At 39.8% G+C, this 13,872-nt stretch overlaps 1 protein-coding gene across 1 annotated transcript in view; it reads right to left on the reverse strand.

The window, feature by feature from the left end:
- FGD6 (FYVE, RhoGEF and PH domain containing 6) overlaps positions 1 to 13,872 on the reverse strand; it is a 70,302-nt gene that overhangs the window by 25,026 nt on the left and 31,404 nt on the right. Inside the window, exons 4-8 of the mRNA XM_086610035.1 lie at positions 13,667 to 13,734; positions 13,544 to 13,574; positions 5,291 to 5,442; positions 4,279 to 4,435; positions 3,180 to 3,267 (exon numbers count right to left, since the gene is read on the reverse strand). Of these exons, the coding sequence (XP_086466161.1) occupies positions 3,180 to 3,267; positions 4,279 to 4,435; positions 5,291 to 5,442; positions 13,544 to 13,574; positions 13,667 to 13,734 (496 nt within the window). The remainder of the gene's footprint in view (positions 1 to 3,179; positions 3,268 to 4,278; positions 4,436 to 5,290; positions 5,443 to 13,543; positions 13,575 to 13,666; positions 13,735 to 13,872) is intronic.

Below are 13,872 nucleotides of genomic sequence, written 5' to 3' on the forward strand. Positions count from 1 at the left end.
TAAATACATAATTTTCATCTTAATACTCTCTATGTATCTGGTAAGTGGACCTCAGTTCACAGCTAAAACTCAGCTTCAGAGAAGCACAGAACAGATATTTTTAGTCTCTTCTGTGAATACACACTGGAAATTCTGTACTTGCAACAGCTTTCTGGAGGTACTGGCTTCAACTATACAGACAAGCAGATTTCAGAGACATGAATAACGTTACAGTAAAAATTTAGCAAAAATATTCCTAGATAAAATAAATACAGAAGTCAAATATTAAGGTGGAATGGTATCTACTGTCTTTGCCAAAAAATTTTCCCCTCTGAAGTGTGCTTTAGTTGTTCACACTAGGAAGACCTTAAGCATACCTTCAGAAAGGCAGAACTAGAAATGAAAATTCCTAACTCTGCTGGATACCCCAAAACACAACAGCACACAAGTACTGTTCTGAGATGAACAAACTTTCCTTATGCCCTGCTTCTACCTGACAGCAGCCAGCAATTCTCTCTTCTTTTTTTGCTGGGGGGCAACCACTATCACTCCTTCTCCTGTTAAAAATTCTCGTCTGCTTCGTTAACTAATTTTTGTCTCAGGTTGTCTAATTTAATTAAGTAAGACTCAAAGCAATCGTTCCCCAACACGTAATTGGCCGCAAGTCTGACAACTCTATTTCTGACCTGCAAAAGAGCAGCGTGCTCAAAGGCTTATTTCTTATCCCCCTCAGCCTCCCCTCACTATATCCCAGTTAAAGGATAACAAAAGACTCTCCCGCTGCAAACCTTATGTCGAGAAAAAGAGGAGAGCGGCTTATCCTATGACAATGAAGAGCCTGTTCATATTGTACTGTCTCAAGTCATCTACTCAAATCAGAGATTTTTGGGAGGAGAGAATTACCTCTTCTTCGTTTCTTTCCATTAGAAATCAGAGGCCTCTAATTAACCTCCCCAAAAACCTATCCACTGTTTGCTGTATAGAGCTTGGGGTCAGTACATGGAGAAGTGGAAGTTCACTTGCTGGACTGGAGAAGCTGTGTAATTAAACAGAAACACAGCTGAGCTGTGTGCCTCTCCTTGGCTGATTTATGAGTCCACCTGCTCCTGCTTTTGTTAGCACAAAAGTAACTCCACTTCAAAGCACAGCAACAATCTTGTGATGTGACGGTCTAGCAGCAGGTTACCAGTACAAAGCTGTCCCACTGACACAGAACATCTAAATAGGAAGAAATCCCTGCTGACTCAGGCCTAGCAGCTTCCTTTCCTGGATTATTTTCGCTCCCCTGCTCTTACCCACTGCCCCCTCCTCTCACCCACAGATTCCCCATCTTTGGCTGGGGCAGCTGTTGCATTGCTGCATCTCACCCACTGCAACAATAGATCCAAATATTTTGCATGTCCTGCAAAAGTTTTGCAGCACAAGTTTATGTAGAGATCACTTAATATTACACAGAGCTGCTGGAAGATAACAGAGCAGGTGGGGCATCCACAGAGATAGGGAAGAGTGAGAATCTCACGGAAGACAGAAATGCGTGATAGATTGAACAGACTGAAAATGAAACAGATCCAAAATAAGACCCCCCCCAGCCCTAGCATAATTAAATTGTTAGTCTGATCTCTTTTATTGCTCCCATAAAACAAGAGAAAATTACTTCTCTAAATCAGCAGCCAGCATTGCAAGCCCATTGCTGTCAATAGCATTCCCTCTTGCAGGTGTATTTAAAGCTGGGCAGCCACAGTAAGGTCTGCAGACTAGGAACACCCACAGCAACTCCCATCACCACAGAATCCGTTTTTTCAGGTCTAAAACAGTCTGTCCCAGCCACAATGACAGTTAACGGTCACAAGGAATTCCCCTTCACCATCTGAGTTTGTTTCAGTGCCATTCACCCCTGACATCTCTCGCTTTGCTATGCATATTGACAAAGGCATTCACTCCATCCTGATCCTTTCTTCAGCCTTTTTAATTAAAACCTTTGAACTTGTGCAAAGCTCTGCTGATTTTGGAGTGTATAACAAACCTATACCATGCCCTAAGTCAGTATCCTTTTAAAATAAAATAACTCCCCAAAAGCTGTTTTACAGTTTGATTTAATCAATCGAGAGTCGCTAACATTTTCCCCTACAAAGCAGTCCAGTTAATGAGGGCTTTTCATCCTTTTTTCAACACCTGTGACTTTAATGAGATGATTAAAATGAAAAGAGCCAATGTTAATAACTTGGTAACTGGTGTATAACACTTAAGTCTGTATCTCCCACAGCATCACTAGTCTAAGTGCTTGCTGGGGAAATGCCAACAAGCTGCTACAGAGCCAAAAAAAAGGTCACGGAGCATTTTATTTTGCAGTTACTACATAAACAGAAGCTATTTTTAAATTGCTCATCAAGAAGCAACAGCTTTCAAAAACAATGCCTTAAGTATTTCCAAATCCTTACAGGAGCCATCCCTCTCTTACAACAAACACATCTCAAAAAACTTCACAAAGGAAGCCTCTATCATTGCCCCCCTTTTAAACAAAAGCAAGCACTGCATCATGGAGATGACTTGCTCAAGGTCACCCAAACATGTCAGTGCCAGAGCAGTGCGTAGAGCCCAGATTTCCTAGTCCCAAGCCAGCTCTTCTTCAGTCTACAAAGCCCCTGTAACAAGTCTTAGCCTTTAAAAGAGAATGTTTTTTACAGACAAAACACCTGGGTGGGGGAGAAACGGAGAACATACTTGCCGAAGTTCACAGTGGCACAGACATCTTTAACTTCCTTCTCCCAGCTCAAATCTTCCATAATACCTTTTACCTTTGTAAAAAACTCCCCCAAAACAACAACAAAAAAACCCCAAACCCACAAAAAACAAAAGCCAAATCACAACAAGAGCATTCCAACCCTCTAAGAAAATTACAGGCTTCTGCTACCACAGAAACAAACAAAAACCACCACAGGTTTCATGTTTTCCAAGTACTGCTGAATGTACTATCAGAGAACACACCACAGTGTTGGGAACATTAGCACCTCGCTTGTGTACCTTACTGCAATCAATATTAACAAAGAAAGCCTCTAAACCCATGCTATGCTTTTTAAAAAAGCTCCACATATCTGAAGTCAGATAAACATGCTTGACAGATGGACACAACCACCTCAAAACAAGTTTCCCAGGACGTGTGAAGACTGGCTTCTTGAGCCTGTAAAAGAGCTTGACTGTACCTGTCAACAGGAGCCTGTACTGGGGAATCCTCTGAACTGGCTTGAGCAGATAGTGCTTGAGGGCCAGACTAGCGCAGCGGGGGCTCATCTGAAAGAAACACCCAAAATAAATAACGACTCTGTGGTAGTCAAGGGTTCCACCAAAGAAGTCATACCTACAAACAACTACTGATTAGACTGGGCAAGCTTTACCTTTAAAAGGTGCGACGACCACAGCGTTAAACGCACTGAGCAAGTATTTCCCTGCGTGGAAGATTTAACGCGTGATTGATTTTGCATTCAAAGACCTCGGTAAGCACTCATACTCTCTGCAGACTCAAAACTGGTGCTTTTGCTTACAAAGAAGAGAGGTGAAGCTTCCCAGAAATAAAGGAAGCACCAGTGGGAAGGGCAACATGCTCCTTTCTACTCGCTGCCAGTGTCCGTGAGGCAGAAAGGCAGAGAGGACAGCGGCATTTCCTGCAGAAGTTTCAATTGATCCACACGTCTAAAGACAACACGGACGCATGCATTGAGTTTCTGTCCAAAATACCGTGCATCTGAAACACCAAGGCCCTAAAAAGTCTTCTTGTTGTCTTCCTCTCTTTGCTGACTACCTCGAGCTCTTCCTTTGCCCGCTGTAAGCAGCCTTTTGAACCACTCACAAGCAAACAGAGCAGGGATCACTCAAGGGGAAGCCCATGTAATAGGAGGTAAATTCACAGTTCACGTGGATCACATGCTTAGGGAGCTTGCACCTCTTCTCTGATTTGTTTTAACGGAATCATGTAAAAATCTGGCAATGCTTTTAGGGACATGAATCAGCGTTCACCTGGCTGCTGCATGTCCTAGGTTTAAAACTTCTAGAAATATGCAGATCAGAAAATTCATGGTTTTATTTTCCCAACTGAAATGAAACACCATTGCCATGAGTAAGCTACTGCCCTATGATGTGGTAGAGAAATCGACCTGGTTAAAATAGGACAGTTAATTGGTGCATAGTATGATCAGGAGACAAAACTTAAAAAAAAAAATGAAGAACAGCCTCTAAAGCCTTATGGAAGATCACAACTGCTGAAAAGCCACGAAATAGAATATATCTTACAAAAGACCACAGTACCTCAAAATCTTTGACTACTGAAGCAAAACCTGCATTCTTCTTGCACTGTTCATCTAACAGTGCAACATTTTTATCAAATTCTTTGATGTAAGTTGAATACATCTTTAAGTAAGGACCCTTTTTAACAAATATATCAGCAATTCTTTGATGTTCGATCCTAGAAACAAAAAACAGAGCCATTAGAAAGAGCTAAAAAGAGCATACATCTTAATCCTACAGCAAAACATTGCTCTTTTTCACACTAAGATGTGCTAGTTTATGTTCTGAACAAAAAAAGCTTGCAGTTCAACAAATAGGTGTCCATCTCAGTAGCTACTCTGAAAAATCTTACCAGGCACACCTTGACACACTAGTTTAGTGTTAGATGACAACCACTTAATATGCTTAAAATGGTCTTGAACTGTTTGAACACTTTAGTACAAGCTGGATTTCTGAGGAGACACATCTTCAAACTTCAAGATGCAGTCTCCATCCCTTAATAGGAAGCATGAGATTACAGTCTTTACCCACTCCAGTGCCTTTGTCAGTAGGCTTTGTATAGCTGATTCAGATCGACTCACCAGTGTAACTGAGAATGGACTTCGATGGGATTGTAGCTGTCAATCAGTGCTGTGTCTGGTTAGTAAATCTCAACTACCTTTGAAACATAAATCGGTCTTCAGGACAGCCTGCGTTTCCTCTAAAATCAGTCCACTTATCATGCCCATGCAGGGACCAGAACTTTCAATTAAAAATGAATTTTTAAATAAAAAAAGTATGATTGCTAAAAACTGTGTACTGACATGCCTTCTGGACCTTTCTGGATACATCTAAATAGCAAAAAGTGTATCTAAATGGCAAAAAATACATCTAAATGGAAAATTATCTCCTGTGCTTTCAAAGTCAATTCTGTCATTTAAGGAGGAGTGTGAAACACAAACAAGAGTCAAACTGTGGTCACAGGGAGTCACATAAGCCCCACAGATAAATTTCAACAACATCAAAGGAGTGGCATCCCTTCATTGATAGTCACCAGTGAGATAATCGCTCTTCCAGTTCCCTCAGGAGGTCCCGATTGAGTTCGTACAGCTGAGGTAGGTAGTACAGGATCTGATTCAGGATTCTGTCCTCAATCACCGGCTTTCCAAGCTGCCTAGAGGCATGTGCCACAGCGTCCCGGAAATCCTGCCGGAGTACAAAGAGGACAGAAACCCCCCTTCCCATGAGTGAACAGCCTTCAAAGCACCAACACAGACAACGGCGTTCTCTCTGCAGACATTCCAGGCACTGCTCCCCATTACCCAAGGCAAGGCGGGTACCATCTGGGTTATGTTTCTCTGCAGCTTCAACTTACTCCCCTGGGACAGCCTTAATCCCTTCGGTTTGATGCTGGAGCTTTACTTTCTTGCTCCTGGATATATAGTGTAGAAGTGGTTTGTTATTTTTTATAACTTGCCCTGAATAAATGTGCTGGTACTACATACAAGGAAACTATAGGGGAAAAAAGTTTGTATCTGCAAAATTACTGGCAGCCTTGAATATCTTCTTACGGTATTTTTGCTTTTTGACCCAAATATTAGCATCAGCTAATACAATCGTAGTATCTTTATTTTAAAATCATACTAATTTTCTTAAGTGATCTACAAATGCCCTTTCAGAAGACGTGCCTCAGACAAAAATGTAGGGTCACAAAAAACTGCTATATGCAGCAGCTCTTCTATATACAGGAAAATTCATATCTAACATAAATATATTGCAACAACATATGGGAATCATGAGATTTTAAATGTCACTGATGATCAAAAACAACACTGGTACTTTCAAAACATTTACAAGGAGGAAGGAAACCCTGCTTACACTTGAAGGATCTTATAGCATTTTTATCCTATAATCTGCTCCCAACAGGATAGAGTTGAGGCTCAATGGTCCTCATTAAACTATTTAAAATTAAAACCTGGTCCCACACAAGTCATTATGGCCAGAATTGTATCTATAATGAAACTCAGTATCCATTAGGCGAGGTATTTTCCCTGATCACATGCAAACAAAATTGTCAATAAAGGTTAGCAATTCACCATTTCATTTGAAAAATAACACTGTCTAAATTGACAAAAAAGAAAATCCAAACTAGGAGTTGTGCTGTATTATCATCTCTCACTGAAATTTGGGCAACAGTCAGAAAAAGACAATCTGTAATAGCTCTTTTTGAATTTGCTGCCTGCTGAAACCTGATAATGCGTGCACAATCTATAGGTGGCCTGAAAAAGGTGACCAAACAACATCTTGTTAAGCATAACGATGAATTGTATTTTAAATGTGCATAGGGTCCACATCTGCCTTTCGAAATATGTAAAGTCCTCATGTTGGGGGGGAAAAAAAAAAAATAAAATTAAGCCCCCTTTTTCCCCCCTCCCCAGGTCTACTACTACAGGTCTTACTATCTATCTCATCGGTCCAGTATACGACACTATTTCGGCTATCTAAAACTTAAGTCTTGACTTTCCCCTGCCCTCTCTCCTCATTACATCAGCTCTGGGCAGTGTGAGCTCCAGACACACTTTTTTGCTTTGTGACCCTCTGGGTCACCAAGGCTCTGACTGGGCAGAGTTATGACAAGAAACTGAAAGGAGATACAGGGCAATGGCTGTGATGGGGGAAGGCCGAGAACTAAATGCAAGGGAGTTAAAAAACAGATGGCGTTATTCATATGGAAATGTTCTGTTTTACATCCTCTGTGCAGACTAGTGACACATAGGTTAACTACCAGCTGCATCTTATGGGTTTTCCTGACCCTGGGGCATTGCTTAACACTGAAATGATACAAGGAATTACAATGGCAAAAGCTCAAATGAGGCATTCTGGAGATCTTCATGCAAAATGCATCATCATATTATGATAATATTCTCCCCCCTCCCCACTCAAATCATATGCACACACAATATACTTTATGTACTTTGCTATGGGGTGAAACAAGAATTTTGTCTGAATGTTATAGGGCTGCTTGCACGATGAAAAGAAAAGGAGTTTTGTCTGTAGTGTAACCAACAACCCAGGCTTTTCCCTGACCAAACAATAAAAGGAGAGCAGGGAGCCAGGTTTAAGCACCAGTAGATAAGACAGGAATGTCATTTGTAGTTAAGAGCATTTATTTAACTTCTAGATACAGCAGTCAAAGAGTCTGCAGGATGTTTTCCAAATACAGAAGATTTGGGTTTTCAACCGGCTTGATTCAAAGTCCATCAGCTTCATCAGGCTTTGGATCACGCCATGAAAGACTCATCATTAAAAGAGCCAACCAAAACTTTGTTTCATCACCCCCTTCGTCCCCCTCCACAACTCAGTAAGTGGAGGAAGCCCTGCAGAGAGGAAACGCAGGGAAGAAAGATAACGTGAAGCTTTCAAATGATGCAAACCAGCTTGCTGAACAACAAAAGAGCTAAACTTCAATGCTTTTTCTTTTGACTTTTTTTTTTTTTTTGGAATTATCAAGTCTTCGTTACAGAAGCTGTACAATGCATTTGTCACTGTAATCACATTAAGATTTATTTTTAACCTGGCAGTGGGTGTGAAGTAACTGTCATGCCAAGTTCATCTTGAGATAAACTCAAGAGCTGAAGGCAGAGAGCACATGCCTGAGGAGTGGGGGTAGGAAAAGTCAAACAAACACAACAAGGTTGGAGTTAACAGTGTTTACACTTGAAGGTACTGGCCCTCTGAGAAAGTAATTTCTTATCCAAAAGGACGAAACATAGGTCTGTTTTAATTATGAAATGTAAAATATATTACCTTAAAAAGTAAACCTTGACATTTCACTCCAAAGAGTGGAAGATATTCAGACAAGGACAACGTTTTATGCAAGTAGGTGAATGACTTCAAAATTAAAAATTGCAGTAATAGTCATTTAACACACCAGAACCTAATTCTTTCTAAACCTAAATCCGTTCACTGCTAAATAAAAACAGAACCACTGTTACAAATAATATATAAATTGCTCTGATATCTATATACACCTACAAGAAGTGATTCATATTACAAACATATTTAGCGTATAGAAGTACATAACACTGCTGAAGAGCACTGCTTTAATCAGTGTGTTCAAAGGCAGTCACCTGAGTTGTCCTAGAAATTATTCTGTTTGAAGCAATGCAGCAATCCACTACAGTGAATTTTAAAGAGAGAGATATTCTCATTGTAATATTTGAAAGGGTCATTTTTAATCTCACTTATTTAAAAAAACTCTCCATGCTTTGGAATTAACGTGCTTATTGCACTGAAAGACACTAATTGCAACTCTAGACAAAAGTTTCATGTGCTGCATGACAGAAAACAAAAGATGATGTTAGTTATACTGAATCATCCCAGCGTCTTACCAGGAAAATTCTTTCTTTCAGAAGGGGGAAGGCTATTGTACACTTTCTGAAGTGCTGGTTTACAGTTTGTAGTTCTACATTATCTTCTGGTCCAATAATAATCTTCTGATACCACTTTTTACTGCTTAAGCAAAGGCAATCGTCTTCACACAGCTATTTCAATAGGACAGCACTCATCACCATCCCTGGAAAGCACATTCTTTCCAAACCAGAAACAGTCTTAGTTTATTCCAGACTAAGACAGCACCCCACTGGGTACTGGGTCCATATGAAAATCTAGTTTAGGCAGTTTTAAAGGCTTCCGAGTACATATTCTTGCTGAATTACTGCCTGATAAAACATTCCCAACTTTAAAAAGTTTATGAAACTTTCTTATTAGTACACACTCCCCCTAGAGCTGTACATTTATTAAACAATATTTGAGGAGGATACCACCATCGCTGCTTTTGCTTCCTTCCACTCCTCCTTCAATGCAGCTTCCTTAAATAAGCAAAGGGCCGTGATATCTGAAATAATCCTGACCCTGTTGTGAATCATCTGCCATCAGCCCACGCACTTCCCCTCTGCAAAGGCCCTGACTCACAATCCCTCTCAGTTCTTTCCACCAGAGGATTCCCAGCACACCGCGAAGCGACCTGCCCGCGTCAGTCTAGGGAGCAAAGGACCAAGTTTAGTTGTAAACCAAAATAGGTACTGACCAGACTAAACCCTCGCTCAGTTGCTGACTGGGTTAAGCGCACCTTCAGGTGTCTAATAGCTGAATGAAGATAATTTCAAACGGGTGAAATTAAATCGTCTCATAAATTTAACTGGGAGAGAAAGAGCAACATGATCTAAATGCAGTCACGTGTTTTACTCCTAAGGCTTCAACCAATATTCATCTTGGATCTGTTCTCCTACAACATACCATCAGCAAAGCAAAAATAAGCCATAATCCCTTCTGCTGAGGTACAACTCCCAGCTAAATACACCTGCAGATAGCTCAAATATCAGTTTAATTTAAGGAAAAAAAATATGTTTGCGCTTGGACACTTTTCAAGAAACACACGCAGACATATCCTACGGGGGAGAGGAGGGAAGTAGAGGAAGTTTCGCGCTCTGGGGAACAGCCAGGCTGCTATATGTGACAAACTATAAACACAACTGCTAGGAATACAGCTACAAAAGATTTCTCAACTATGTTATTTAAAATATAAATAGGCAGTCTTAACTGCAGTTAGACTGTTAGCCATAAACTGTGAAGTTAAACTATAGCAGGTTGAGAGAATTTTTCACAGCCAAACAGTAGGTCAGTTGTAAGCCAGGGCCAGAGATCAGCACTTCCCTTGCTCCAAAACCCATAGCTATTTTGTTTCTCAATATGCATATTGCATTCTTTTTCCAAACCTACTATGAATTATTTTTCATAATATTTGTCTACAAAATACAAAAAGTCTAAGTTTTTATAGATATATAAAACTATATATAGTTTATGTGTATGTATATATACGTAAATTTGCAATTGTATTCTGAAAATGGAAACTTATTAAATCAGAATTTCTCACTCTTGTAAGCGTCTCTAGAAGGACACACAATAGAAAACAATGATGTTTGACCCCTTATCTGCCTTCTCCAATCAGAGACTGATCTTGTGGCTGCAGAAGTTAGAAGTGCCTCCTGACAACCTTCTACTTGCCCTCAGAGTCCTAAAAAGGACTGAACAGGGGTCTAAGCGGCACAGGTCTGAAGGCTCAGGCAAAAAACTACAGGCTTAAGCTTTTCTTTGCTCACACAGCACAAAGTTATACACTGAGTCTTGCAGTAGAAGGAGCCATCTCAAAAAGCATCTTCTCTGACGGACCAGAAGCCTCACTGCCCATACCGTAGCAACAGGGGGAAAATGAAATCAAAAAAGATGGGAGAACAAAGAGAGTGGTGGATTCTGGCAAAAGAACAAAATGCAGGACAAAAACGGACAGAAGAAATGACAGCAAATAACCCGAGCAGCTTACCTTTACAGCACCAGGCTGCTGCTGAGGACGTCCAAAGCAAACCAGTTCCAAAGTATCCCACAACAAAGACAGACAAATGGCACCAATCCTGCCTTGCTCCTTTTCCAGGAACACCAGGTATTTTTTGGGCACAGAGCATCTCAGACAGCGGTGACAAGCTTGTTTCTCTTACGTCACTTATGTATTACATCCAGTTCACTGTTGCCTTTTTTACTACTAGCGCCCTTAGGGAAGAAACAGCACTTCTCTCATCTTCTCAACCCTTGTTTACCCTCTGGAGGCCATGCATGAACCACTTCACAAAGATGCATACAGATGGGCTGGTTCGATTTAAATCCTTTTTTTTTTCAGGAGTTTCTAACTGTTTTACTGGAACTTTGTCCTCTAAAAGAGCATTACGATAGTTACAGAAATACAGAGAAATCAAGATTACATCTAATGTTTGATTTCTCACTCAAGCAACCCTTGTTCACTGAGTAAGTGAGCATCAGCTCTCTTATCACTGTTACAATCAGCTTATTTCATATTATAGAAGTGTCCCTAAGTGTTTATAATTTTCTAGAGAACTTTTGTAGTCTGTCTTCAAGAAAAGCAGTCAGATGTACTCACAAAGTGCGACAGTGTCCAAATAGGCTGGCACCCTGGTATCTTGGAAAAGTTGCTCCACCTAACTTGACTTTTTCAACATAAAAGAAAAAAATGCTAAAAAAACTCAGTGGTACATGTAACGAGTTTGCAATCACATTCCCACCTTCTCAACTGCTTTAGGCTCTATTTCAAATGCTCTGAGCAGTAGTAACTTAACAATCTTCTTTTTACATCAACAGTCCTGTTCCCTGGCTGTTCTAAGAGCCATGAGCTGCATTAACTGCCATTGGTAAGACAGACTGAGGAGAATACTATTAATTTCAGTTCATCACTAATGGAATTAGTCACTAAATTTCGAGTATTTACTCTTCGGAAAACCACTAATAGATGGTTCAGAAGGTGTAATGGAGCCTCCCCTGACCAGCCAAATCTTTACTATGGGTAAAACGGCCCACCCTGGGGAGAATCCAAGTTTTAATTCCAGAAAGCTGCCAGAGGTTGCTTGACTGGCAGTTAGCAATCCTGACACTAAAGCTGGTAAGACTAAGTGGTTCAATGCGTGTGAAATCAAATAGTTTTATCAATGTTTAAATATTATCCATAAGAAATTCACGATTAAGTAAACAGATTTAATAATGTGTATGACAAACATACACAAACCCTCAGGCATACTGCTCTGTGGAAATAAAAAAAAAAAGTGTTTCTGCAACCTCTCTCAGGTATGGCAATTTTTATTTAAGAACACACAGACACAGAGCCTCAAAACGTGTCCACTCTGACAAGGACACTCATCAAGGTTCCTGCTGCAGGGCAACTGACAAGTGGAGGACAAAGTTATTTCCTCAACTCCTAGCCTAGCATCCTCTCTGTTAGACCAAGCTGAATACATGTCAATTGTTATTGCTAGCCAACAAAAACATTTCTAATGGTTTTTATTCGGCAGCTAAAAGCTAGCATACCGTCATGAACAGAGCTGCGAGTTGTCCATTAAAACAAAGCAAAACACATCCTGCAGCATTGCACATTTATACTACGTGGACAACCTTAAGTTTATCCCAGAAACTTCCTAAACTCCCTACTGTTTTCCCTCTCCCACATTCCTCCTCCACTTGCCTGCATCCTCTTCACCAATGGCCTTTCCTTCTAGTACTGTGCACGTTACCTGAAGAACTGGTACACTGAAAATTGAGAACACCTTTAACATATAAGTTATATGCCTAAAAAATATAATTAAAAATCACATAGATTAAAACTTGTCTATGCGCATTAGGACAGTTCTCTTCTTTTGACCAGTATTGAAGCTTGAGTTCTGTACCAGAAACCACGTTGAAAAGAAATTATATATTGGCCGCAATTGCCTGACCCAGCTTTTAAAGAATAAGAAAATCAATTACTAAAATGGAAGGCAAAAGAGGAATCAGCAAGTTGTGTGGTAAGTCTTTTGTTTCCTGAAAGATGTCCATATTACAGGACTGTATACATCCATCTATAAGAGCCTTTGTTCCCACTTTCACAGAACATGCTTCTCAAGAGACTGAGATGGACTAACGCATCTGTTTGCAATATAACCACTTCTACTGCCCAAGGAAAAAAATCACTATACTTGCACTTAATAGAGTGACAAAATGGTACAAACACGTATAAATCAGAAGTCCACGAAAACACATAAAACAGAGCTGGAGAAAGCTAAATTCTTCATTAATTTACTATTATCACCTTCAACACAGCATGTTTAACAGATGACTGGTCTGCATAAGCATGGATTAAATAGTTAACCCTTGCTATGGCCAACACATTGCACATATTACAATCACAGCTGTTATGGGAAAGCAAGCATCTGTCAAAGAATTGCAGCCCCAAAAAATATGCTGCCATGGTGACGGATGCACCATTAGAGCTAATTAGTTAGATTACCTAAAGATTGTGTATTTTTGTGCACCATTTCTAAAGGTAAGTTGTTCCTGCCTCCTCCTGCTACTTCAAAAGTTATTCTAACTAAAGATTGTATTTTGGTTGCTATGGTACAAGCTGGCTTATAAATATGATGCTAATTAACATAAATGGATATATATTCCATTTTCAATATTCAAGCAATATCTCCACTCAGCTGGAAGACTGCATATATTAACTAAGGAGATGCAGAAGGAACCACCAAAATATGCACCCATTATATAAAATCTGAAACTTTAAAGTTCTGCTTAATTAGATTAATTTTTATGTTTTGAGTAGACACAGCAGGAAAAAAAAAAATCACATTCACTACAATAAAGCCTAAACACAGAACTTCAAGACATTAAACAAACAGAGGAGGAAGCTTCATTTTTGGGGGGTACTTACAATATGTAAGAGCTTTAGCACATCCACGAACCTATCAAAAAAGCAAGAAAAAGCAAATAGTTAATATTTTAATTGTCCAATTAAAATAAACTGAGTAGCTGTTAAGTTAGCATCAACACTTACACTTTCTCTGAGCTCATGATCTCCTTGGCAATATGGTAAACCTTTGTTTTCTTTCCAGCTGCCTTACTCTGCAAATAAAATTATACGTTATACTATGCACCTCCTAAAACTTGTAAAGTTTTATTAAATTTCTGGCTAGCAGTTTCTCAAATCCAATGTAATTATTCAACAGTTACTTCTAATAAAAACATTTTATACTGCTTTGA

Source organism: Tauraco erythrolophus, chromosome 4, assembly GCF_009769465.1.
Source record: "Tauraco erythrolophus isolate bTauEry1 chromosome 4, bTauEry1.pri, whole genome shotgun sequence".
NCBI classification, from domain to species: Eukaryota; Metazoa; Chordata; class Aves; order Musophagiformes; family Musophagidae; genus Tauraco; species Tauraco erythrolophus.